Source organism: Drosophila sechellia, chromosome X (assembly GCF_004382195.2).
Source record: "Drosophila sechellia strain sech25 chromosome X, ASM438219v1, whole genome shotgun sequence".
NCBI lineage: Eukaryota > Metazoa > Arthropoda > Insecta > Diptera > Drosophilidae > Drosophila > Drosophila sechellia.
In genome coordinates, this window is record NC_045954.1 from 17,592,157 (window position 1) to 17,619,347 (window position 27,191).

Consider the following 27,191-nt stretch of genomic DNA (forward strand, 5'->3'; position numbering starts at 1 on the left):
TGCCCCGCAAAAAGGATGCAAGGGAGCGGCGGACACAGTCGTGGCAGGATATCCCGCTGTTTGGGCGCACACACACGAGGGCACAAAACTCGAGCGTGGGCAAGTCGAAAAGCATTAATTTAAATATTATATTGTGATTACATTTCTATATTTATTTTATTGTATAGAAAGTCGGAAAATACTCACGTTTGGGTTTTCATTTTCCGCGGAAAGCTGCACCAATTTTGCGTTCACCACTGTTTCGAAGCGTCGACTTGAGTCCTGTCTTTTGGATCAAGTCGACACCTGACCGCCACTCTGTCCAGGGAATGTCCGTCTAATTACCCTAGTGTCCGGCCGTATTTGGCGGCCAGGCGGCAGTGTCCTTGCGGTCCTTCACCCTCGCAGGCGACTTCCATTGGGCAACTTCTTCCATCTCCGAAAGAAAGTTGTTCTTCCCGTTGCTCCTCTCGCGTCCGCTTGGCCCGAGCCTCGGCTTTGATTTGGAGTGCTGTTTATGCATGCAACTGGGCGTATGAGCACTGGCTAATTGGCTGGAGGTGGCGGCAGGTCACAGGTCACACAGCAACAAGTGCAGCTCAACGGGCTCACTGCTGACGGCACAAAGGAAGTATCTGCAATTAGGAAAAGTGTGAGCTTGGAAAATATACTTAATTAACAGTAATTGTAAAGTTACACATATTTTCGTTCATTCGTTTTTAACTAATTAAGGTTATATTTTTGAATAAAGCATTGGCTAATGGTTTTAGCTTTGCCAACTAATATATTTTGAGATGTAGATATTAGTTAATACAAGCAACTCCACCACTTGTCGCAGTTAAGCAACTTTTATTAAATTTTCAAATTCCACCACTTGTATCGAACTTTTCGTACAAGATTGCCACTAATAGTTGCAATTTCTCCCATGGAAGCCACAATTTTGGACCCACTGCCTGGAAATTCAATTGAAATGCAGCTGTTGGCTCGCTTTTTGCTCGACTTTGCTTGTTTCTTGCTTATTTATTGTTTTCGGTCGCATTTCGACGACACTTCGCATGGCTTGTTGCGCTATTGCCAAAAACGATAAAGCGGCAAAAGCAAAACATTTAATTGGCGGCTGCCCCATGTCCAGCTCACTGTTTTTTTTTTGTCAGCTAACTTTCTTTCCGCAAAAAAGCGAACCGAATTAAAAAAAAAAAAGCGGACACCCACACTCTCGCTGGCATACAAATGAAGAGTAATAGTCGCTGCCCCCACTGAAAACCCCGCCCCTGCTAAGTTGCTTATGCAAAGTTTTACACAAAAAACAGGTACAACAAAAAAAATATATAGTCAAAAAACTACCGCAACAAAAGGCATTCGCGAGCGATGTGAAAAATAAAAGCAATTAAAAATTATAAATAAATATTGTAATAATTGTCATATAATCGCCGCCGCGGAAGGCAGACGAAGAAGGCAACATAATTAAATAATTTCAGCTGCTGGCATTTAAGTGTTATATAATATTGCCCGATTATGGGTGGTTATTGTTTTTCACGGCCCTAATGGCCCCCCTTTCATTGTCTTTCTTTCTTTCGGCTATTTTTTGCTGCTGTTTTTTCCCGCGCTTCGCTTACTAATTTAGCCATTGCAACATTTGGGGCCATCGCTAAATGCTGTGAAAATCCAACACTTTTGTTTCCAAGTGCTGGCGTGGGAGAATTCGCATTTAACCCGTTTTTAGCCTTATTTTAGCATTTGTAATCTATACATATCTAAATTGAGTAGAAATTATCATAGAAATGCATTTCTCTCGAAAATTATCGTTACTGGACTTAAAACCATTGCTCAACATTTATTCGTAAAAAAGAGTATCATATCGAATGGTAAAAAACTTGCTCCAAAATTACTCTAAACTTGTTGCTCTTAGCTTTAAATTCCACGAGTTTGAAGTGAAATGCAGAGCTAAGAGCAACTAGTCGAGCAAATAAAATAACTAGACTATGTGCTACTAATTGATCCCTGCGAGCTATTCGATGTGATGGTGCTGATGGGACTTCGCTTCCGGGACTTTCGCCTGTTCACATCCGACTGCCGGATCCGCTGAAATGCCAGATCGTAGTTATTCACGTTGGTGCAGATGGCTATATAGGCCACCAGCTTGGGCGCCTGCAGTTCGCTGGCCAACTGACTGGCCTTCGCCAGCGATTCCTTCAGCCTCTCGAAGCGATTGAGCACGGCATGCACCTGGCAGCACAGGAAGATGCTGTTGAACCGCCAGATCAGACAGTTGCAAATGCGGGCCTCTGGGGGTTAAAGGGTAGTAGATGGGGGTTAAAGGAGGTGCCACAAGGGGTTAAGTGACTTAACACACCATTAAAGGCCTTGCGGGCCACCACGAGGCACTTGTCGAAACGCGACTCCTTAAAGTGACAGCGCGCGATCTCGAACAACAAATAGGATCGCTCGATCGAAAAGCGGGAGTGACGCAGTCGACTCTCCAGTTGCTCTAGCTTCTGGCTGAAAATCAGAAAAATATATAATATACATAAAGTATATGTTTCCCCTACACTCACATAATTCGGCTGTGTCGCTCATCCTCTCTCTCGATCTCCACGTAGATGTTGGGACCCCCGAACTGTACGCTCATGTCGTGCAGCGTCTCCGTCCGCAGCAGGTATAAGATGGGTCGATTCTTGGCCTGCAGGAAGTCGACATTAGCGGGCACCGCGCACTTGTCGCAATGGGCCAGTGCCAGGATATTGTAGACTTCGTTGATGAACTCAAACTTCCAGGGCAGCGTGCGGTGGGTCTTATGCTCAATGAATCCCGCCATTATGTCCTCCACGTAGTCGGACAGCTTCTCCACATCGCCCTCGCGGCGCCGCCTGTGCACCTCGTGCAGCATCCGCATGCAGTCGCGTCGCGTCTGGTACTGCGTGTGGAACAGGTGCATCTCCTGCCATCGATGCCGCTCCTGGTCAGCAATCGGACCGTGTCGCTGTCGCACGTACCCCCGGTTGTACATCGGATTCCGGGCTTGAAGCATTTTCTAAGTGAATTCATGAGAAATGGTGGGAAATGCTAGTAAAGCTCTTGATTTACACGGAAGTAACATGTTTAGTGAAACTAGAAAGCATGTTAGTATATAGTCTAGGATTCTCTTAAAAGTGCATCTAACATTACTAAACATTTTATTGAAATTGTTTAACTGCAACTGTTAATCAATTTATATTATAATTAGAGTATTCCCCAAGTTAGAACAAGTCATATTGCTGATCTTTAAACTTAGTGTTTTCCCCTGAATGGGACTTACCATGAACCGTCGCACAATCATGAACTGCTGCGCGGTGAGCTTGCGCATTGGGGGCGTGGTGGCCAGCCTCAGGGGATCGAGGAGGTTGCGGTCGCTGCGCAGTTGACGCAGCAGCGCGATGTCGGCGGCGCTGCAACCCAAGTAGTTATGGTTGTACAGACTCTCACTCGCCCGCCGGCGGGCCTTTTCCAGTAAGGTCAACTGCGGCCGCTCCTTGATAAGAATACTCTGGACGTCGCATTGCTGTTTGTCGCGCAGCTTCTTCCAGAGCGGGCGGGACACGTGGGCGGCTATCTCCTTCTGACGGCGGCTGATTTGCTCCAGGACGTCCCAGTGCTGATACATGAAGGGACGCAGGGATTCGCCCAAGGTGTCTTCGAAGACGGCGAGGCTCTAAAGGAAGGTGATATTTCAAAAGCTATTTCCTTTTAAGCAATTTATAAACAAGATACAGTGAGATATTAGCTATGACCCTCTGCTCACCCTTTGCTTGATCATCTCGAACCGCCCGTGGGCATACTGTCCGCCGAAGGGACGTCCGTCCCTATAAAGCGTGGTTAGGGCGTTCTCAAATTCGTTGGCATTGAACAGCTCGTCGCACTTCTTGGCAATGATGTCGGCGATATGTGAATGATTGAAACTCGATTCCCTTCGATGACCGAGCATCGTCTCAATGGCCCGCTTCGATATCTGGATGTCCAGAAGGGCGAGATCCGGACGCACCAGCGATTGCTGGCTCCGAAGGAGCAGGGACTTATAAAGGCCACTCGTCCATGACATCTTGAATTTTGTACGGCTAATTTCATGCAAACGCAACTGGAATTTGGCAAGATACTAAGTGAAGCCAGTGAACAAAAGTTTTTAACTGGTGGAGCAAAGCCAAAATGATGGGAATAATGTTGAGATCAGTGGAAAACTATTATTAACCGCTTTCCATTTTGCATTTGGCTTCAGGGCAGCTTTACCACCGAATACAGATATTAAAATACCAGGAGTTGTGGCTTAAATTTCAACCAGGCAACCCTCGAAAAATACCTGTTGTTAACTTGGAATCTCAATGATTAAATTACAATTAACGTTTATTTCGCTTGAGTTTGGCTTTGAGTTGGTTTCAATAAATACAATAAATACATATTAATTAACAGGCTTCAACGTTTAGCATTAACAATTCATTAACAATTACGAATTACAGTAGATTAAGCTAAGGAGTGGGGCCTAATGGTGTTTCCTCAGGGGGCGCTGCAGGCGGGTGCGCAGACGGCGACGTCGGGACAACGACTTCGCTGCCGGCGTCGCATTTGCATTTCCATATGCATTTCCACTTGCATTTTCATTCGCATTTGCATAAGCATTTTCATAGCCGTTGCCGTTTTCATCAATTTTCACAGCGCTTTCTTCGGGCTTTGCTGCTTCAGCGGATTCTTCTGCAGCGTCTACCTCGCCTCCTTCCTTTTCATCGTCCTCCTCTTCTTCTTCCTCCTCGTCGTCTTCATCTTCCTCTCCCTCCTCCTCTTCATCCTCCCCATCTTCTCCTTCTTCTTCCTTATCTTCATCTTCTTCAGCGGCTGTGTCATTTGGATTGACCTTTTCTTCATGGCTTGCCTTCACCTCTTTCTCCGGCTCTCTCTCCTCCTTCTGCACGCCCTCTTCGGCCTTTTCTTCCGCTCCCTCTTCCTGTTTCGTCTCCCCCTTCTTCACCTGGCTTGGGGGTTCCTTCACCCGGTTTTTTTTCTCCACCTCATCATCATCGTCCACGTTTATCTCATTATCACTATCGTTTTCCATTTCAACAGCAACTGTTGTCGAGTCTTCTTCGTCGTCTTCTGCCTCCCCTTCCTCAGATGTCTCACCCTCTTTCTCTGGCTCTACTACTGTCTTTTCACCCTCTGCTTCTACTGTCTTCTCCCCATTGTTTGTGTCATCAATACCAATGTTTGGCTTGTTAAATGTCGTAGCTGTTGTCGGTATTTTTGTCGTTGTTGTTGGTATTTTCGTTATTGTGGCTGTTGTTGTTGTTGTGGGCGCTTCAGTGGCTTTTATTGAATTGGTAATTGTTTCAATTACCTGACTTGGCCTCAGGCCACTCTCCCCATAACCATTGTCATTGTCAGGTGTCTCTTGCTGAGAGTCTGTCTCCGTCTCTTTCTCTTTCTCCGCCGCCTCTGCTACCGTCTCTTTCGCGTCTTCAGCTGGCGTTTCTTCGGCCTCTTCTTCGAGAGGTGCTTCTTCTGACTGATCGCTGGCCATCAGCATTTCACTTTCGATTGGAAGGGGCTCCACATCTTCGAGTTCTTCGTCCTCCTGGTGATCTCCCTCGCTCTCTAAAGTCTTCTCCTCCTCTTCTTGAAGATCCTCGGATAGATGCTGTTCTTCTGGAACTTTGTGAAGATCCATCGCCACCGGGGGTTGATAGCCCATCGGTTCCTTTTCATCCAACGTATTTTCTGAAGGCTGTTGAATCTCTGGTTGTTTTTCCGCAGGCTTTTCTTCTTTTTGGTCTTCAACCTTAATTTGACCTAGTGTTTGATAACCTGATTCTTCGTTTTGTGTACCCTCCTTCTTCTCCACCTGATTTTGTTTAGATGGCTCGCTTGGTGTTTGATTCTTCTGAGGTTGGTAGCTTAATTCTTCTATATTTAATTGAGGCTCAATCTTCTGTGCTTGATTATTTATGATGAGAGGTTGATAACCCATTGATTGATTCTCCTCCTTCTCATCCTCTTCAATCTGACCAGTGGTCAGTGTTGTATTCATCTGCTGCAGATTGTTATCTGACTGATAGCCCTGTGTTGGAGCCTCCTCCTTGACATCCTCTTGATAGGGATACTCTTCAGGTTGATCCTCCAGCTCGGCGTACTCGTACTCCTCCGGATCGTCGCTCTGGCCATCTCCCACCGGCAGTACGGGATTGCCATTCTTGTCCACATACTGCAGACCATCCAGACCCATTCGCATGCACTGGAAATGCATCTCGAAGAGATCGGTGGTGGCCATCCGAACCACAAAGTCCATGCACATGTTTAGGTTGTTCCCAACCACTGTGACGTCGGTCATTTGGACGCACATGGCCATCGGTACACCCATCATGACGGGAATGCAGAAGGGCGCCGGATTGCGCACCGAGATTCCGTACTTCGAAGAGGGCCTGCCATTAAGAAAGACCTCCAGTTGGGCCTCCTCCAGATGCGGCACGAAGCTCACGTTGGCGCACACTGCAAACAGAGGCAAAATGGAAAGAAAACGTTGAGTCAAAATTACAGATAGGCACAACAATGAAACGATTCGATTCAATGAATGAAAGTGGCGGGTGGCAAACTGTCGGCGGATCCCAGGCAAATGGTGGGTGCTTGGTGCATGGTGGATGGTGGATGAGGCGAGGAGGGGATGGCCACCGCTGGAAGCGCCAACAATTTGTGGCATTTTGATTGGCAAATGCTGGCATGTCACGAAGCGGAGCGAAATGGAAACCAAGCCAAACCACCGATCGCATTGTAGTCTCCGGCATGCGCCGCCAACCCGCGGCCAAGATCGGTTTCTTGGCCAAGGAAATCGGCCTGAAATCCAGCCGAAATCGCAGCCAAATATGTGTGGTCACCACCCGCAGGCCAGGAGCCACGATTCCGACCAGGCTAAATGACCGCAAAGATTCCAATTTATGCATAACCATATGGCCGATGGATTGATCCCAAGGCGATTACTAACCTAGTGCTCATTAGTGTATATTAAGATATTAAGGCTAAAATGAAAACCCATTAATGCTTTTCTTCACCAAATAAATAACAAGCGCACTGGGAAAAATCTATTAGATGCACGTCCTTTCTCGCATAGATATAGATATAGATATAGATACACATAAATGTTATTCGCAATCAAAGTTCTTGTTCATTTCAAACCATAATAATATACATCATTACAAAACCATTTCTTTCTAAAGGAATGAGAAATATATATGCTTTTTGAACATTATAACTTTCATATTACAACTAAGATAGGTTTTCATAATCCCTCAAATGTCACACTGTTTCATATTACTAATCTCCTAATGAATAATCTCCTAAACATTTAAAATATTCCAATATTCTCCCCATTAACAGCTAACGAAGCATGGGTTTTCTTACCTTTCTGATCGAATCGGTACTGATCGACCTTGAGACCGGCGCAGCATCCGCAGGTGGGTCCGCTGCACTCGCAGGGCTGGCCAAAGGTGGACCAGATGGACCCCTTCTCGGAGTACTTGACGCTGGCCAGATTGCGGCCCCTGGACACGCTGACCGTGGGCGGTAGGTAGGGTCGGTGGGTCTTCAGTTCGTAGAAGATCAGACCGTTGCTGTAGCTGCGCGAGGATGTGTGCAGGGGGCACAGGATGAGCACGATGGCCGCGCTTAGGCAAATCCAGGGAATCATGGCCACTGAGGATGGCAAACTGCACACTGAACAAAAAACTGAAGAACACTGAACAAAAAAGGGTGCTGCTACGCGTTTCAGATATGGGTATTGTGCGTGGTATTCTGTTGGCGAATTCCCGGATCACTTCACGATTAACGGTAACGGTACAGCCGTGGCAATCGCAATCCAATGGCAATGGCAATTCCACTATTATTCCAGTGGAGCAATGACAACCGCTCGCGATCGACGACAATTAAATATTAAAACGCTGAACGCGACGAGCGTTAGCTTAAAAATGAAATGGAAACCGCCGCCCGAAGAACGTCGACGTCGACGATGGCAGCGACTGCGAGCGCGGCAGAGGCCAAAATGTTGCTGCTGGGGGGACACCGCAGCAACAACAACACCACGCAGCAGCAACAGCAACAGCAGCCGCAGCAGCAGCAGCAATATCCAACGGCAGCGCAGCAGCCTCGTTAAATTGTCGCTCGTTGCGGCCGTTTGCTGTTTTTGCGGGCAAACCATTTGTACACTACCCGAAAAAGGGTAGTGCAATCCAGTGAATAGCTTTGTATATTCCCACATGCTTAAGAACATGAAACAGTAAAATGCTTATAATAATACTCTAAAAAATATTTGCTATCATAATCAAATGTATATTCAGTTTAATATAAATAAAGTACAATATTTAACAATTGAATAGTAAGATATAATTATGTTTTAACCCAAGACAATATATTCTTAGTATTATTTAATTTATGATTTTATTTTAAAAAAATTTAAAAATTGATCTTATGATTTGCATTTATATTAGTTTGCCACTTGAATTCCTTTTTTTTATTATAAATTCCAATGTTAAAACATATCCTAACTCCTTGATTAGGGTATTTCATATTCGCATTGATCGCAGACAATTTAGTTCTTATCAGCAGCGGCGAATCGCCAATTTCTGTTGTTGCTGCTGCGACCATTTTTTTTTTTTATTCCTCTTTGCTATTGTTGTTACTGTTTCTGTTACTGTTACTGCTGCTGTTCGAGCAGTTGCAGTTTTTACTGTGGCAGCCGCTTTGTTTATTTGTCTTTTAAGCCGATGTTGCTGCTTTGCTTTGTTGCGTGCGCCGAGCGGTTTTTGTTTTTTTTCGTATTTCGGGTGACAGTGACAAGAAAATTGCGGCGATCGTGACTGGCTGGGAAAGCCAAAAACAACAAAATTCCACACTCCCTGCCGCATTTGTTGTTGCTGCTGCTGCTGCTGCGTGGTGTAGTTGTTGTTACGCAAAGCACTTGGGGCAGGTCATGGCCCCATGGACAAACTGAAACCCTCCACTCGACTGGACTTCACTCGATTTTCGAACTGAGCACCGCACCATTGCCGGCGGCGGGAGTTACGGTTATGGCCGCTGCTGTTGCCATAAACAAGCCTGATTTATCGATCCGATTGCCGCATCCGTTGTGGATGTCACCGGTTTATTCTCTTCCCTGTTTCATCCTTTTCCCCAAAATGACATTCTTGGAATGCATCAACAAGCAAATAAACCAGTCCTTTGGGCAACACATCCTGTTTCATTTCATTTCATTTTGTATTCGATAGTTGCGATTTCCATTTGATGGTTCTATTCAGGTTCTATTTTTGCATTGCATCTAAACAACAAAATATTTCTATGATTTTTGGCTTAAGCTATAATATTATATTAACAAACCATTAATGTTTATAAAAGAGATATTTATGAAAGAGATATTTCAAACGATTGGGGCATCACTGCATTTGAATGGCAGCGTATTTCGGTGGCTATTTCGGGTACCGGTCCCAATCGCCTTAGGGCCCCAATATTGCATAATGTCTGGCCCAGTCTCATTTATCAGCCGGTGGCCGGTGGCCGGTGTCCGATGGCCAATGGCCAATGGCCGATGACCAAAGGCCAGCGGAGGAGAGCCAGCCGAACTGTAATCTCGTTAAGCGTTAAGGGGGACAGACACTTGCCAAGTTCGAATCATTTCGATTCAAAGGCGGGCGGCGGAAAAAAGCCAAATGGAAATGTGAAAATGAAATTGAAAATGGAAATGGGAATAAAAGTGTCGCCAACAATTAACGCTAATAAACTGGACTGGACTGGAGCTGCGGTGCAATGTGCTTTCGTTTATGTAATGCGCCATCTCGTCATTATCAGCCGACTCGCTTATTGGGCATTATTATTCATTACTGATAGCATCAATTTGGCACGCCTGCGACTGCGACTCTTTCTCGGCGAGTTTTTTTTCTGCCCTTACGCAAAACTAATGACCAGACTCAAATATATAACTGAAATGAATTATGTGGGTCAATCGACGGGGAGGAGCTTTCAGCGGATTCCAAATGCTTGGTATCCTGGCTCAGAACATCCTTCAAGCTTTCTACAAAACGGCAAGATAAGCTAAATTTACTTAAACTTTAAGCTCTTTTACACCGCAGGGTTTGAATTTTGGCTTCAACTTTAGCGAAAACTTACGCAATCTCTAGGGAACACCGCACTGCCATTTTAAATGCATCCGATACTTTGAAAGGTATTTCCTTTTTAGCTACAATATTATAAATGCATTACAAACTTTCGCTTTTTGGCCCTTCAATGTGCATTGTCATTTGGGGTTATGTAAAATGCATAAATGCAACTTAAAGTTTAGCTGTGCATAAAAAAATCAACAAAGTGAAAGTGAGCTTCCGACTTAAATTATTTCCATACCAATTGTGCCAAGTTTAAACACATACCTTTCATAACTTGCAAGTTATTAGTTCTAATAGGGCTATGAGCAAACAAATGTGTTAGACAATGTGTTTAGACAATGCATCGGTAATAAAAATTTGCACAATTTAGTGGTATAATTATAATACGACAACAATAAAAATACTTGTCCTGATATCGAATGCCATTGTTGTTAAAATATATAAGATTATTTTAAAGAGATCAATAAAGGAGTAATCGGGATCGTAAATTTGGATGATTTGGGTTAAGTTTAGAAATTCTCAGAATAAAACAACACTTTCTTCCCCGCAACAACGAAATGAATATCTAAATACGAAATTCCATATCTCAATGGACTTGTTTTAAAATTTGCATTCCATTATAAAAAATCAGCAAATATGAACATAATAAGTAGTTTTGAAAATCAATTGAATAGATAGTGCCTGTAATTTAAATGACGATAAAAAAAGTCATTCGAAAATATTGCATAAATAAAAATATTTCTTTTTAAATGGTTAGCTCTTTAATCAATAAGAAAGTCATGGTAGTAATTCGTCAGTATCATGAAACAGCATAATTAAATTCACATTGTTTTCCTTCCGTTTTTGAGGCTGTAAAACTGTATGGTCAACCAAAGAGATTCAACAGTGACCATCAAACTTTATTACAGGAACACCCCAAAATTATGCTGCACATTTTCCAAGCAAAAGCCGCGCTTTTCAAACAATTGTTAATATATAAATCAAAGAAATCGAACCTAAGGACTTCGAAGACCAAATAAAAACACACAATGTATATATATTTTTTTAAATATTTTAATACATTTTCTTTGTTCTTGAATACATACAATGCTCTTGTTTTAATTGTTTTGTTGTATAACACCGACAAAGCAACTTGGCTCGCTGTGGATAGATAATTCACAGACGATGCCGAAAATATGCCATCCAAGTACATGTACATTTGGGTTTCCCGGGGAACCCGTAAATATGTGTGATATATAGGTAAATATATTATTTTCATATATGTCGATGAGTGCATTAACGCGTATGTGTGTGTGTGTAAATATGCACAATGATATAAAAAGTTACATAATTGCATTATGCCTGACTTCTATATGTGTATCCAAAAGATATCGTTCACAAAAAATATCTTCGATAAAACATTCTGTTTCATTTTTTATTATTTTTAGCTAAATATTCATGTTGCACACACGCACATGTATATTTCATAAATGTAAATCGTATATAAGTATGTTTTTGTGTATATATAAGATATTCCTTGTTCGCTTCATTACTCTTGTATATTTAAATTTACTTGACAGACAAAAAAAAAAAACACTTGTTTTTTATTTCTTGTTTGCTTGTTGTAAATGTTCACAAATACAGGCATTAGAGTTCTACAAATGGGGTTTATCCATAAAAGGGAAGTACGTTAAATATTAATTTCGTTATAATACATACATAATAAGGAAAGTGCTGCCAGCTGCCTCAGAGTTTTCGCTTCGAAAAGCTTGAGAAAAACCGATAAGAAGTGCTGCACACGGTCGTAGAATAGGCCAAATAACCATCTGCATTACCATGTCGCACTCCATCCACAAGTCCTGCTCCCTCGACAGTTTCCCGGATAACTGAACAATGCATTATTGTTTAGCTTTATCTCTTATTGTACAGACAACACCATTTCCCCTAGCTTGTTGGCTTGGCCGCTCTCTTGTGTGTGTGCTCCATCGCTTATCATCTAGTTATATCCTATGTAACATATTTTGCTTACAGAACTAACGAAAAAAAAACTTGTATATTTGGATATTCAGTTATGAACTACATACGAAAAAAAAAAACATTTCCCTAGGGCTAAGTTTCACATTCTAACGCAAGAATCGAGAACAAAAAGAGATAGTTGGCTGCTCAAGTTTGAGAAAACCCTGACTAAACACTAGGTTTCTTCAGAAACATTCGCTATATATACACCCCTGTGCCCACTACAGGTTCCAAATCTAATTCAAACTCAGCTTTTCCCGAAAGCTAGCAGATTTTAAGCATTAATTTTGAGAAAGTGTAGTTAAATGTGATTAACTAAGAAATTAACGATGTTCAACTTCGATTCCCAAATTGTTGAAAATGATCAAAATGAAAGCGATTTCCTACAAGGAAACGTCCATGAAGGTGATGGTTTTGAAAAATATTATAACAACATTGAAGTTTAGCGAATAGATGAAATTTAAAAACCATATTTATATACGGTTCTAAAACAAGAAGTTATTTTTGAAATGGGAAAAACGAAATCAGTACAGTTTATCCATAGATCTGTACATTTGAAATTATCTCGTTTAGCAAACACTGGAGCTTTGGGGCTAAATGGTTCTCCAATTCGGATTGGAATCATAAACAGGGCGCTAATAAATATATTCGATATTCCGGCTTACAACAAGCGCAAAAGAAATCAAGTGATTTAGGTGGCCGCCGGTTTTTGTGCCTAAACGTAAGTCTAAGTGCTACAAACTAAATTTCGAAAAACAATGTACACGCGAATCTAGAACTCCTTGAGGCTGCCGCCGCGCTTCAGCTTGGTCAGTCGCTTCAGACTGGCACCCAACATGCTCCCCGATCCACCAGCACCTGACAATCCGCTTGATCCGTAACCGGCTCCTCCATCGCTGCCGGCACTGCGATCCCGCTGAATAAAGGATCCCCGGAACCGGACCCGACCACGTCCACGGCGCTGCGCCTGCTGCAGCTGCTGGTGCTGCTGATGCTGCTCGCCCACGCGGCGCCACAGCTCGGTTAGCGGTGGATGGTGCTGGTGGGGATGCTGCTGAAGGGTGCAGCAGCACACCAGCTCCTGCGATTATAACTTCTTCTCCCAGACCACGATGTGGGCGTCATTGGAGTTGGCCGTCAGCGGTGAGCAGCTGGGATTGCCCGACTGCATTGTTTGGCCACTGAATCCGGAGCCACTGCCTCCGCCGCCGCCTGAACTGCTGTTCTTATGGCTGGGCGAACCACCCGCCCCGTTGTACCACATCTGGCGCCAGTAGCCGCGTCCGCCCATCAGGGTGATCACTGTCCTTGGTCCGTCGGCGTTCTGTTGCTGCTGCTGCTTGGAGTTCTGCTTCTGTTTTCGCTTTAAAGTGGCCACCGCGGCGGCTGGTTTGTCCAGTCCCGAGTTCCCTGCGCCCAGTCGGCTCATATCCTCTGGCTTGGCGGAGCTATTCAGCTGTTGTTGCTGCTGTTGATGGTGATGGATGTCAGCGGTGGTCATGAGGCCGTTCTCTGATATGTTGCCCAGATCACTGCCTGTGCCGGATGTCTTGTGGCTGGCACTGCTGCTGTTGCGGGACACAGAACGTCCGCCAAAATGCCGGATGCCCATGCTCTCTTCGCTGCCCGACGATGTATACAGACTGGAGGACTTGGAGTCCACCGACCAGTTGGACAGGTCCAACGACCTCGGTCGCGAAGCCTTCATTCGCAAACGTCTGTCCAGGGTGCACACCTTGCCGGGTATGGCTGCCAATTCAGGATCCGAGCGTCTCATTCCCTCATACATCATGTCCATTAGGTTGCCCTGATTGCCCTCCTCCGCATCATAGTCCTCCTTCACGAATATCAGCTTGCCATACAGGCCGTAAACGTCACAGATACCGTGCTCGCCATGCTGCGAAGTGTTACCACTGGCCGATCCCGATCCTGCTGCACTGGCTCCTCCTGCTCCGCTGCCGGCTGCCGCGGCCCCCAGGCCACGGGGTAAAGTTTTGGACATTCTATTCGGGTCATCGCGGAAACGCTTGCGGTGGAAAGCCGGCGAATTCGCCAGCGAAGCGCGTATTTTTGCAGTGAAACTCTGGTCCAGCGAATTCTGCTTGTCCAGTTTGGAGCTTCGCGGTGATGAGGCTGTTGAATCCGCTCCGGGATTGCTGGTCGACATCTCTTCCTTAGCAAGGTCACGACGCAACACTACGGCCCCGTCGTCCAACTCCTGGATCTTTGGATCCGCATCAATGGCAGGCAATTGGAGGTCATCTCCCATGCTGGGCACCAATGGAGCTGCACCCACGGTCGGTGGCTTGTAGGCGGGATAAACTTTTGGAATCAGTGGCAACAAAAAGGTGATGGGTCCAAAGTGCGCGTGGCAGGACATGTTGATTCCCCCGCTGATGATGGGCACTCCCTCCAGACGGGGCAGCGGAATGGTCACCGCAATACCCACATTGGTGCCCACCCACAGCAATCCCTTGCAGGCCATCAGGGCGGTCACATACACCGAGCTATTGTTCAGCGGCTGCTCCTTTTTGCCATCGTGTCGCAGTACGCTGGATGCTATGTTGATGTCCTGCAGATGCTTAAACGTCTCCGTGTGGTACAGGCACAACATTGTCGAGTTCTTCAGCGAGATCCACAACCCGATGCCGGAGTGGGCCATTAGATTCACCTGCTGAGTGGCCCCGTGCTGCACCTCAAAGCTGCGCTGGATCTCGCCGTTAAGGGCGTTCATAACGTACACTCGGTTGCCGCACGAAGCGTAGATGCACATGTTGATGGGCAAAAGGCTGGGCACCACCAGATCGGTGTCACCGAGACGGATGGTCTGCGGGTCTCGCAACTGCCAAATGCCATCGTTTCCTCTGCGGAAAATCAGCACCGTTGCTCCCGACAGAGCCACATAGACCGCATCGAAGTGATAAAGGATTCGCTGAACTGCTCCCGGTACCGAATAGCTTCCCAGCTGCTCCTCCTGCTCGGGATTCCTTGCCGAGTAGATCAGAATCTTGCGGCTATCCGTGCCCAGCCAAACCAGGTCGCCCAGCAGACTGGCCGGCTCATCTCGCGACTTCAGCTGATCCAGTCCCTTGACGAACTCCAACGCAGAGACCTGTGTCTCAAAAAGGTCAAAGGCACCCGCCTCGCGAAGATTGCCCGCCTGCTGAGGGTGTTGGGCTAAAACGGTGATGTGCGAGGAGGTGCCATCGCTGCTGCACATCCACAGGTAATTGAGCTGCTTGTGCCGGCGTCGCGCGTTTCCGCTCTGTTTGGTGTCATTGGCGATGCTGTAGTAACATCCACAGCGCACCTGGAAGGTAAACAGATAGCATTGTAGTTATGAAATATAAAGGATTATGATAAGAAACTTACCTCGGTTTGATGCTGTGATTTGTAGACAGGCATCGCCTTGACAAAGAGCGGCATTTTGCGCGACTGCTTCTGCTGTACGGCCTCCTGCAGCTGCAGTTGCTCCTGCGTCTGGCGGGGATCGCCAGCTCCCGCGTGCGGATGCTGCAGCGGATGATTATGTGGGTGATGATGGGCGGGCTGAGGATGGGAGCCACCACGTTCCCAGGCTGGCGAATTGTTCGGATCAAGGGCCAGCTGAGCCAGACGCAACTCTGTGATCCACTCCTTCTTCACCGCAGGCGTCTGCGTCTGGAATGTGAAGGTTTCCTCCTTGCCGGACTTGTGTCGTCCAATGAGCTGCAGGCAGCAAGAGTCCACCCAAGCCATCTCCTCGTCCTTGCGCTGGATGGAGCCTTGGATGAGATTGAGCACGTTGCGCGTGGTATTCGCATTTAGCTCCTTGTAGCTGCCCTTCAAGCTGGACACCAGATCCTGAATGCGAGAAATCACCTCGTAGTCATACATCAGCGTACTCATCTCGCTGCACAGATTGTCCGCCCCGTTGGTCAGCTGTGCGGCCGGCGAGCTGTGCGGATCTCCAAAGCCAGAAAAGCCCGATGAGCCACCTCCATGTCCAGGAAGAGTGCTATTCGCATACGGGCTGCCGTTGGCGCCACTGCTGCCATTGGACTTCAAGCTGCCGCCGCGGTTGAGACCTAGAAATTAAAAATATATGGGTATATTCAAGCTTCACAAATATGTTATATGAAAATCCTTACCCGCCGTGAGAATCCTGGAAAGCGTGGCCGACGTGCTGTTGTCCACAATCTCGACATCGTTGACTGGAAACATCCACTTGAAGGTGAGCTTCTCGGTGGCCCCGAAATCGTGCGACTGCTTGGGCGCCACCGACACGCAAATGACCTTATCGTTGAGCAGGAGCAGCCGGCGCTGCTTGCACTTGACAATGAACCCGGCCTGGTTGAACTCCATGTGGGTGACGTTGTCCTCGCGGAGTAAGTACCTCGGCCGATGGCCGCCGGCCGAGTCGCTGACACTGACGCTGCTCAAACTCAGGGATCGGGCATTGAAGGTCCCCGAGATGTGGCCAAGCATCTCCTTAAAGGCCTGGTACTGCTCCGCCTCCCGTTTGCTCTCGTTGAGGAGCTCCGCCAGGAGTTCCAGCTGCGACAGGGCCAACTGCAGCGACATCCTGTCGTGGTGGCCCTGTGGCGTGTATTTCAGCAGATCCTGCAGGAAGAGGATGAACTGGGGGAAACGCTGCACCGGCTTCACCATCAGTCCGAAAAACGACAACCGATCGTGGGCACTGATCTGCTTGACCTTAAAGAAATCGGCCAGTGCCGACTTGCGCTTCTCTTCCATTTTGGCCAGCTCCATGGCCGCCGAGAAGTTGTTGATGAAACCGGAGTAAATCTCTAGTAGCTGCGGCTTTCCAAACGCGCTCACAAAGCAATCGCCGATCTTCTCATCGCGATCCCAGTTCCGGACGCACTCCGCCAACGAGATCCGGAACAACTTGTGCGAGTGCAGGATGTCCGGCAGGCAATGGAACAGTGTGGCTATCTTCACCGGATTTAGCACCGGCGGACTGCACTCCTCCAGCGGTTTCTTGTAATCCTGCGGGTTGAGAAAAGCACACAGATGATTAGTTTAATTTTATGACTTCACTTCACTGAGTTACACCAGCCTGTAGTAGGTTCCTCAAAATGTAATTTAATTTTTCTTATCTACATTTTTATTAATATTAATTTACCTTATTAGTAGCTTTTAAATATTTATGCAGTTTGTCAGGACTGATGCAACAGTGTTCATATTTATTTGATTGATTACCAAGCTCTTTGCGCCGTTTTTTCTATCAGTTTCTCACAGTTAAAGCTTAGATTTTAATCTGGGTTTTGTATACGAGTATTACTTGTTTTGGTTTTTCTAATTTTGTAACTACTTGTGGGTGAAATGTGATTTTGGGTTCAAATTGGGTGTGTACATTGGTTGGTTAGTGGGCGAGTAGGTGAGTGTGATTTGTTAGTTAGTTGGTTGGTTGGTTGGTTGTTTTTATGACGGTGAAATCGGCAGTTATGGCATATGGGAAGAGGATGGCATGTAAAGAGATCAAATGATTTGACATGAGATTAACATTAGTCGGTGGTTAATTGGGGTACTAAGGTTGTCTAACTAGGCATGCGGCACTTTATGAAACCAAAAACCAAATTAGTAGATCTACTTATCGATAAATTAAAGCTTGTATGCGGCTTTCTTAAGACGCCTGCATGTCTCTATTCATGTATATTCCTATTCAAATCACGATAAGCAAACAAAACACTTCCATCTATTGACCTTTATTTTTCAACTCCAGTCTTCAACAAGTCCTCTGGTTATTCCCTTTTCGAATTCCTCCCATACCCATTCATTATCGAAATAAACATATTTATACTCATACAAGTCCGGGCGAGCATAATGAACTTAAAGGATCTTAAGTGAACTAAGTAGCAGATCTGAAGATAGATACTGGCAGAGGAGATAAAAGTCTAAACTCATCAAAGGCATTGGAGAATGTGCAGGCCTATTTGGGGGCCGGGAATTCGCCGGATTTTGAAATTGCTCGCTGGCAAACGGAGGTAATCGAGTTGGATTGGATTTGAGAAGAAAAGCTCGGGCAATTTGGACAAATTCAAATCAACGAGACTACTGGTAAATCGTAAATGTTAGTGCCCATGGATGTGAATCCGCTTCTAAGCGGATCACCGAGCATGATGCCAGCATGGAGGAGACGGGACCTGTACCACGAACTCTGCTGAAACTCAGAATCCGCAGGCTTGCCAGGTTGAGCCGATACCGCTAGAGAACCCAGGTGAACTGGGACTACCACATGCACATGCACGTATTCCATTCCAACTCCAATTTGGACCACGTGGTCGGAAGGGGGATCGGGAAATTCATATTCTGAATTGGAACAGGGCATTAGGATGGTTGTCGAATTAATGAGCACTTTACGGATTTGGATAACTATTGGGCTGCCAATTCCTAGTGCACCCCAATTTGGAAATGGTGTAAATCAAGAAAATTGTATGTAAACTTTCCTATTTGAACATTCTTTTACTACATTTTTATATACAATTTTCTAATATTTATTAATTATAAATATAATAACTATTAAAAGTTAAGTCCCTTAAAATTCGACGATGAAATGGAAGCTACTGCAGGTAACAATTATAGATAGTCAAGCAATAATTAACTAATTCAAAGTTACTCGAGATGCGGTGTTCTGTATAATCCCATTTCAAAACCGATCGAATGATATTTATAGGACATTCCCACTCACATTGACTAGTCGCTGCAGGGTGGCCACATACGAGTTCTCACTGTGCACAATGGCTGCCACTATGTGGCGCCTCTTCAGCTGCTGCTGGGACAGTCCTGCGGGGGCGGGCGGCAACATGGGTACAATCAGCCGGTTGTGGGCGGTTCGAGCGGTTCCATTGGCCCGACTGCCAGGCGTCATCATGAGGTCCACATCGAAGCGATTGGCGGTCGCCTCGTCGTCCTCCGACTGCAGTTATAGAATTATGTTATATTTTGCTCATTTGATATCCAAGATGACTCACCTCTGGCACTCCGGGCATCATTTTGCTGGCTCCCAAATTGGCCAATTTCTGTGGTGAAGCTGCGTCCAGCGCTACTCCCTGGGATCCAGCTCCCCCAGTTCCAGCTACCGCATTGGATCCGTTTTTCGGGGAATTTCCCGAGCCCGAATCGGGCCTATCGAAACTGGAGGCGGTCGAGTGGCGTCCATCGCGTCCTCCCACGTCGTACTGATGCGATGAGCCGCGCCTGATGGAGAACCAGCGGGACAGACGTCCTCCGGGCGATTCACCCGGTGTGGTGGCCTCCTCTCTCTGGGAACCACCACCACCTGCTCCTCCCCCTCCGCCACTCGATGGCATTGTGCAGGCACTGGCCCGTCGCATAATCATGTTGCTGGCGGCGTTGTTGCTATCAGTGGCTGATGATCCTGGGCCGGATGCGGAACCTGTTGCGCTTCCGGTGGCGGCCGTGCGCCATTTGTCAAACGACAAATGCTGCTTGGCCTTGTTGAAGGTGGAACGCAATTGCGAATTGCGTTGATTGCCGGCACTTAGCGAACTCACGCTGCTGCTGGTCTGCTCCTCCTCGGTGAGAACCTTCTCCTCGCCTAGATCCTCGTTCTTGTCCCGCTCGCGATCTCTGTCCCGCTCGAGATTCCTATCCCGTTCGCGACAGGGCGATTTGGTGTCCCGTTCGCTGCTGCTGCCGCAGCTGCTGCTGCTACCAGCGCCGACACCAACGGCAGCCTGGCCACCGTTGGCGCTGAAGCTTCCGCCGGCAATTGTGGCTGCGGTGCAGCCCGCTGCTTCCCGCTGATCCCGCTGGTCACGCTGATCTCGCTCTCGCTGTTCGGCAATCCTCCGGCTAAACGCACTGTGCAATTGGGCGGTGGTGATGCTGGCACTGGACGGCGGTGATCCAATGAACGAGGTCTGCTGCAGCTGCTGCTGCTGCTGGTGTCGCTGACTGAGGTGCGAGTGGTGCTGGTGCTGATGCAGATGGTGCTGGTGGTGCGAGTGGTGCGCGTGGTGGTGATGGGGCTCGTCCAAGGTGTCCTCCCATGAGCCGGAGTTCAATTTGTGTTCATCTGGAAAGGGGTAAACGAAATAAAAATTAGTATTAGTTATTAGTTATAGAATAACAATTAAATCAAATAATATTTAACATTATAGCTTTAGATTATATTTTTATATTACAACAAATTAACAAATCAATCCCATCTTCATTGAATGTTAACAAAGATTTCAATTCTTTCCTTCGATCTTTAATTTGCGTTATAAAAATCAAAACTTCCATATATCAAGCACTTTAAAAAATGGATGACATTCAATATTCCGTTGTTCCCTGGCTGACGTCAGTACCCCAAAGCATTACCAATTATGTGGCGTTGGCCAAGTGAGTTAATTGCCAGCAATTGTGGGCCATATGCAGATGAAGTCGGCTAAAACAGCAGCACAAACAGGATTTGGCCATGGCCGTCATGTCTCCGTTCGCGATTACCGCCAACTTCTGTGGCGTGGGACTGGGATTGTGACTGAGTTTCGGGCAAGTGGATGGGGGGGCATCAAAGACAGAAAGCCGCCAATTCTGGCCAAGACTCATTCTGGCAGAGTGTGGGTTACTTGCCAAGTGGCCATGGCCAGAAAGCCAGCAGCAACTCCCACACTGGGCCACGTACTCCGGGCACTCAGACTCGGCACAGACCCACACCGACCACTCTGCCAGAACCACCAGAACGGTATTAGAGAGACAACTGTCAGGCCCATGGAATGCACTGAGCGAAAAATGTTGGTGCTTTGTGAAATAAAAGGTTTAACGAATAGTCATTACTCACATTCATTAAGCATGGTCACACTGAACTATTTATATGAAATCAGTGTGGCCAAGTGTTAGAATTTTCATTGTGTAGTAGTTACCGAATGAAACCACCTTTTTTCTAGCAGTGCGGCTAGAAGCCAAGCTCTAAACAAACATTAGGATAGCGATTTCGATTCCGATTGAGATTCAGATGGAGAAACACAACCATGGCTGCAGAAACAAAACAGATTCGAGACAAACTCGATGTCATGTTCACGACCATTAATCATCCAGCGGACGACTGGCGTAGGAATGGGGATGTGGTGACAAGTCGGGTTCAGTTAGCTGTGATAATTGCAAATTCAGCTCAGTCCAGCGCGTTAGCTCCAACATCCCAGCCCATTACTCCCCCCTTTTAATCCCCATTTTCCAATGTGTGGAAAACGGAGAAGCCGAACGAAATATAAAAAAAAAGGGAAAAGCAAATTGTGTAAATATTTTGCGCAAAATGTGAAAACATCTTCAAAATTACATTATATATACGGCCCAAATTTCGCTTTTACAAAATTGAGTTTGTGTAACTTTCGAGGAGGCAAGGGCGAAAACACGCTTTTCACATATTGAAAAGAGCAGTCAAAAACGGTGGGCGGGGGGGTGTGGCATGGCAACGTTTAAGTTGATTGTTGGCAAACATATTTTCCCTCGTTTCTGTGTTTTTTTTTTTTTGTATTTTGTCGTACACTTGGTTTAACATAATCCATAAGCACGCAAATGCGGCTGGCGTAGAGTTTATTAATTAATCTTAAATAACTTTGGAATCGGGGATGATGGGGCAGAAATGGGAAGTATGGATATTGAAATGCACAGGGAAAAATATGTAAATTTAATAGAAAGCGAAATCTTAATACAATATGTTGATTTTCTGGCAGTTTTTGCGTGAGCTTTAGAGACGTAAAATATGTAAATAAGACAATTTAATTATATCCCGGTCAAAGAAAATTATTTGGCACACTGACACAGTTTAACCATCCTTATTTTATTGGCCGCCCCCACGAAAATCTCCACAGTTAAGCGTTTATGTAATTTATTTGCTTGGATTTCCGATTCGAGTTTGTTTGGCCTGTTACGACATCACGTATACGCACCGCTGGCTCATTAATTATCATCACGGCAAAGTGCAACAGTTAACGGAAACCGAAAAACAAACTCCTGCCACGGCACGCAAATAATGAAACCAAAAATAAGGAGACCCCTTTGGATGCATCTAATCCACCTCCGCGACTTTTTGCATAATGGAAAATGATTGTGAAAAATTAATCATACGCCATGTGAGCCCGCGGGGGAGTCGCAGGCCGCAGTCTCGCGCAAAAGTGAGATTCTCCCATGCAATATTTTCGGCGAGTTTCGTTTTGTTTACCTAATTTTGGCACAACTATTGCCTGTTTGGTCCATCAAGCCGTCACTCAGGCAGCCAGGCAGTCAGTCACCGGGTTATTCATTCGCATTCGCTCACTTATTCATTCCATTCGGTACCAATTGCCGCGAGTGATTAATGAGCCACTCATTAATGCCAATGCAGAATGCTCGCAACAAAGAAATCTCTGCAAATGCTAATGCTCACTTAAATTATACAAATTACACACATCCACACGTTGCCATATCTGTTTGTTCTTTATTGTTTTGCCATTTGCTCATTTCACGCCCACAGGGGCTCAGTTCAGGCTCACAGCCAGAAACAGACCCCAAACAGTCATAGAAACAAAGTCGGAACGACCCGAGTCCATTGCTAATTGAAATGACAACCACAAAGACTGTGTAGCTACTTTTGGAGGCACAGCCTCGATGGGTCAAAGTCTCCGAGTACCCTAACCTAACGTTTTCTTATATTGTTGCACGCCAAAGTTAACTTGAAACTCATAAATCAAATGTGAATTGCAAATAATTGATCATAATGCTAGACATTATATATAAGCACATGTTCCTATTTATCACATATAAAATTGAAAGTTAAAGTTCATATTCAGCAAGTCAAACGTGTGTGTAACAAATGTGCTAGACTTTCCTAGTTAATCAGTCTATCCGCTCAACTATTCCAATGCCAACCATCGAAGGTTTCAAAAGTTTTTCACCTAAAATGTGATAACACTATTTAGCTCATTTCAGAACAAAGTTTACACAATTTCATTAAATTGTTTCAAACTTCAAATTAATAAGACTTGACAATAAATCAAGAACAATTTCATTTTATTTATGTGATAATTTTTATTTGATTTACGATATTAATTAAATCTGGATCTATTAAAAACGATGATTTGAATTTAGTGGCACTGAGAACTTTGGATGAAAATGAGAAAACCCGATGTCAAGGGTATTGTGGATGCAACTACAAAATCCCAGTTTGCGCTGCATTTGATGTGCCCTTCTGCCCCGAGATGGTTCATAAATATTTCAGTCCAGCGCAGAATGCAGGCCAGAATGGTTAAGTAGCTGGAAACTAGTCACCTGCTGTTACGCCCTTTCTCCCGCCCCCCTTTTCCCCATTCCCCGTTCTCCATTCGCCATTCCCCTCGATTCTCCATTTCTCCAGAGGGGTTCTAATGAGGCCACAAGGCTTCGTGCGACTCTCTGCCACGAGTTGCAAAGTAATTTCGTGTGTGTCTGAAATTGAGCAGCGGGCAGCCAATGTCCCCCTCCCCTTTTTTCACCACCTCATGTCCCCTCTTCAATTTCCTCCCCTTCCCCCTATCAAGCGTTTCACTTGAGGCAATGTGTGGCTCAGAGGCAGAAATTCAGCAAAGTTAGCAAGTTTCCTAAGCCAGCTGCAGGCAAAAGCTGGTAGCCAAAGAAGTTTAAAGAAAGGCGAGGGAACAAGGGGTTACACACAAAGAAATATGTTCACACAAGCGCTCAGCATGTTCTGCACCTCGCATGGTCCCACTGCCACTGTGGTGTGCCCAGCCATTAATAAGATGCAAATAAATTGGGGTTTCTAGTAACCCTCGAAATTAATATTTCAATTTATCTGCATAATTTCAATGGCTTTTCCCCGTGTACAAGCAAAAATGGATGCTTGCGGAACCTCATTACGCGCACCGCCGAAAAGGAAAAACACAAAATCGTAGGACACAAGGCAAGGGAATCATCTCGCACATGGATATATGTCGAAACCCCTTCGCATTTCCCCATCCCCCACACGTGGCCATAATAAGAGTGGAAATTGCTTTCTATTTGCAATTTTGATGCCCAGGACCAAGACGAAAACGAGAACTGAGCACTGAGAGCGGCGTGAAAAGTAAGGCGGGGAAAATAGAGGGAAACACGGGCGGGAAAAGTCAAAGTAGCGCGTGCCTTTGTCATAAACTAATTATTATAATGTAAATCACACACGCAGAGCGCACTTCTAACGGCAACCAGCCTCCAATTCAAACATCGGACGGATGATAATGAGCTAATCCTGCATATTCATGAGCGGAAGCAGGTGGTAATAAGGGGGCGGGCCAGACGGAAGTGCCGCAAAAGTGCTGAATTGAGTCGGGAAATTCTTCAGGTGCACTGCGCAAAAATACACACGAATAAGGTCAGCCAGTCTTGAATTAATTTTCCACTTAGAAATGTATTTCATTTAAATGCTAATTCCTTAATCCCAACATACGCTAAATGAAGTTATTAGTAGTTTTTTTTTGTGAGAATGGTTAGGTCTTAGTTTCGGGGACAGATTAAAAATCTCTGCATTTCTTAATCACGCTCGATTCTTGTCCAAAAACCACGCTGATGAGGAGAAACCCAAGCCGATCGATCTATCGACCCCCCCCCACTTTCTTTTCCCCCCATTTCCCTGCTCGTCGGAGGATTGCGTGCTTGAGCGAAAAAAAAAAAATTACACAAACCGGGCCAAAAGAAACTGCAAACGCGGAATGGAAATGGAGATGGTCAAAATTAATGGCATCAAAATTAGGCAGGCAGACAGCAGAAGCAAAAAAAAAGATCGGAAAAACCTGGGAGAAATATTGTGGGGTATTTGGTATTTGGCTTTATCGGGCGAACACAGCGCACAGCTGCACAAAATCGCAGACGAGTGATAAACTTGGGCAACTTTACGACTTCATTAATAAAATCGAAAACTGTTAACTGGGCAACTGTCTGTACGCTGGCAATTAAAATTGCCAGAAAATTGGGTTAAAATGCCAAGTAGTCGGGGCAATTTTGGCCAAATGCTGTTGACTCAATCGCCGGTGAGCGGTGGAAAATTGCCGGCTGTCTGTTGGCCAAAGATTTGCACTCACTCAGGTAAGTTCCACTCACATCACAGCCAATCGAATTTGTATTCTTTTCGGTGATTCAGTGTGAAAACTGAATTTCCAGGTTAGTGTTTTTTAAGTTCTCGCAAATGTAAATGTGAAACAAAGCTGAAAACTTGCCAGAGATTTTTCGAAAGGTGTTAATGTGCGAAGTTGTGGAAAAAAAATTAAGAAAATGGGCCAAAGTGGGCGAGAGGTTCGGCACAAGTTTTCGGGAAAAGCTGATGAAAAGCTGCAAAAAATCGAAGTCATGACCAGGTGAGGCAAGGGAAAAACTCTCAGGTTCGGAAAAGTTGGGAATTATTTTTCATTTTGGCCCTTTTGAAAGTGAGGAAGCCCTTCAAAAATCTTTCAGAGAGCTCTTACCAAATGGAAAATTTAAGGCAACACATTATTTTGCCAGGAAATATGTTGGTCTATACTTTCTGGTCTTTGTTTACATTGGGAATTTAATAGGACACAGCAGTTAATTCACTTCCATAAATGAATTTACAATTGGCTTTTTTTTGGTTAAAATGGCTTCTAGGAATCAACTGGCGTTGCACTTTTGATGAAACAAAAACCAAAGAAAATAAATTTGAGAGCGCACCTGGTTGTTTCTGCATTTCCGTACCGCCTAAAAAATCAAGACCGAATGCCATGACATTTGGGCCCCAGCTTTTGACCGGAACCAATCGTTTACGACTTGGCCACTTCTTCATTAATATTAACCACAGTTTGGTTATAGAAACTCGATTGCAAATTGGCCGCTTTCGATGACCTTGCTAATGTCAGTCAAAAGTTTTCCGATTTACCCATTTTCCGATTCCCCAACATCTTGCTCCAGCAATGCCCAGTGATTAATACAATGGGCCATGCTACCGAGTGGTTGCGAACTAGTTTCCCAGTTCTCCACATTCGAGTATTTGCACCGTTAGACGTTGCAAGTTGCTCGTTAGACAGGTGGAAATGGCAGTCAGTCAGTCAGTCAGTCGGACAGACAGACAGTCAGTCAGCTAGTTGGTAGGTAAGTAAGGCGGCGGTACAGATATTCATTGTCCCACATGAATTATTTAGTTGCTGCTCTGATTGGATGTACTCGTACTTTTATATGTATATAGTAGTTATGGTATAGTATACATTATACCTGTGGCCCTGCGAAAGACCCCATATCCAAATTAAACACAACGCGTGGCATGTAATTTTGTTGCCATTCCATGGCATTTTCCCCCACTGAAAGCTGCGACTATACACTTTACTAAAAAATAAAACCAAAGAATAGGATGTGTCAAAAAATTGACCTAATTTATAAATCATTTCATTAATTTTAGGGTTCAATGAACTCTTGAATAATAAACTGGAGCATTTCATTTAGGAACTAAGCATAACTTTGGTGCATATTTAAAAAAAGCTCTATAACTTTAAAAAATTCCTAATTCAATAAGACCCATGTCAATACTATTATTTAGCGTGATATTCCTAGTTCCTTTATTCTAATTTCTATCATACAAGTCGGGCTCTGTTGTGTTAGAGTATCTTGGTGAGGGTATGTAAAATGCGGATAAGGGCTCTGAGTCCATTCAAGTGGGCTATGCCCCCCGACCGCCGCCACTTTTCCGCCTCCCCACGGGCGAAGTCAACTCGAGTCAACTCAACTCAATTGCTTTGGCAACTTGACGCAGGGCCGTGCACTTGACGATGACGCCCTGGGATGCCTACCGATGTCCAAGAAGGCGGGGTTTGGTGGGGGGAGGGTATTCAGTGCGGAAAAGCCAGAAGAAAACTCTGGCTGCCGCTCCCTCTCGCTTTGCCACATGGTCGCCCCGTCCCTGTCGCTCCACCTTTTGTTGCCTATTTTAAGGCATTTCCTTGCAGGCCGCTTTGAAAAAGGAAACTCGTCGCGTCATTGTGCGATGTCTTTTTATTTTCTAGCATACCCATTAATTTGGCTTGGGATTTTAGGGGTCTATTAGGCGAGCTATTAACTCAAATATATTTAATATTTTTTCTCATTTGTGTCCTTTTT

General features: G+C 45.3%; 3 protein-coding genes across 4 annotated transcripts in view; all 3 read right to left on the reverse strand.

The window, feature by feature from the left end:
- Positions 1-1,778: 1,778 nt before the first annotated feature.
- On the reverse strand, positions 1,779-4,153 carry LOC6618086. The gene is made up of 5 exons (XM_002042348.2): positions 3,758-4,153; positions 3,275-3,667; positions 2,535-3,010; positions 2,333-2,478; positions 1,779-2,264 (listed from the first exon to the last, which is right to left on the reverse strand). The coding sequence occupies exons 1-5, from the start codon at positions 4,052-4,054 to the stop codon at positions 1,960-1,962; spliced, it is 1,617 nt and encodes a 538-aa protein (XP_002042384.1). The 5' UTR covers positions 4,055-4,153; the 3' UTR covers positions 1,779-1,959.
- Positions 4,154-4,335: 182 nt separating this feature from the next.
- On the reverse strand, positions 4,336-7,922 carry LOC6618087 (glutamic acid-rich protein). Its single transcript, XM_002042349.2, has 2 exons — positions 7,393-7,922; positions 4,336-6,486 (listed from the first exon to the last, which is right to left on the reverse strand). Exons 1-2 carry the CDS (start codon positions 7,676-7,678, stop codon positions 4,490-4,492), a joined length of 2,283 nt encoding a protein of 760 aa, XP_002042385.1. The 5' UTR covers positions 7,679-7,922; the 3' UTR covers positions 4,336-4,489.
- Positions 7,923-11,185: 3,263 nt separating this feature from the next.
- Positions 11,186-27,191, reverse strand: part of LOC6618088 (rho guanine nucleotide exchange factor 10) — a 96,959-nt gene continuing 80,953 nt past the window's right edge. For both annotated transcript variants that reach the window (XM_032724177.1, XM_032724178.1), the window contains 5 exons: positions 19,112-20,178; positions 18,829-19,056; positions 16,265-17,126; positions 15,507-16,201; positions 11,186-15,444 (listed from right to left, as the gene is read on the reverse strand). In XM_032724177.1, the coding sequence (XP_032580068.1) occupies positions 13,222-15,444; positions 15,507-16,201; positions 16,265-17,126; positions 18,829-19,056; positions 19,112-20,178 (5,075 nt within the window). In that variant the 3' untranslated portion in view covers positions 11,186-13,221. The remainder of the gene's footprint in view (positions 15,445-15,506; positions 16,202-16,264; positions 17,127-18,828; positions 19,057-19,111; positions 20,179-27,191) is intronic.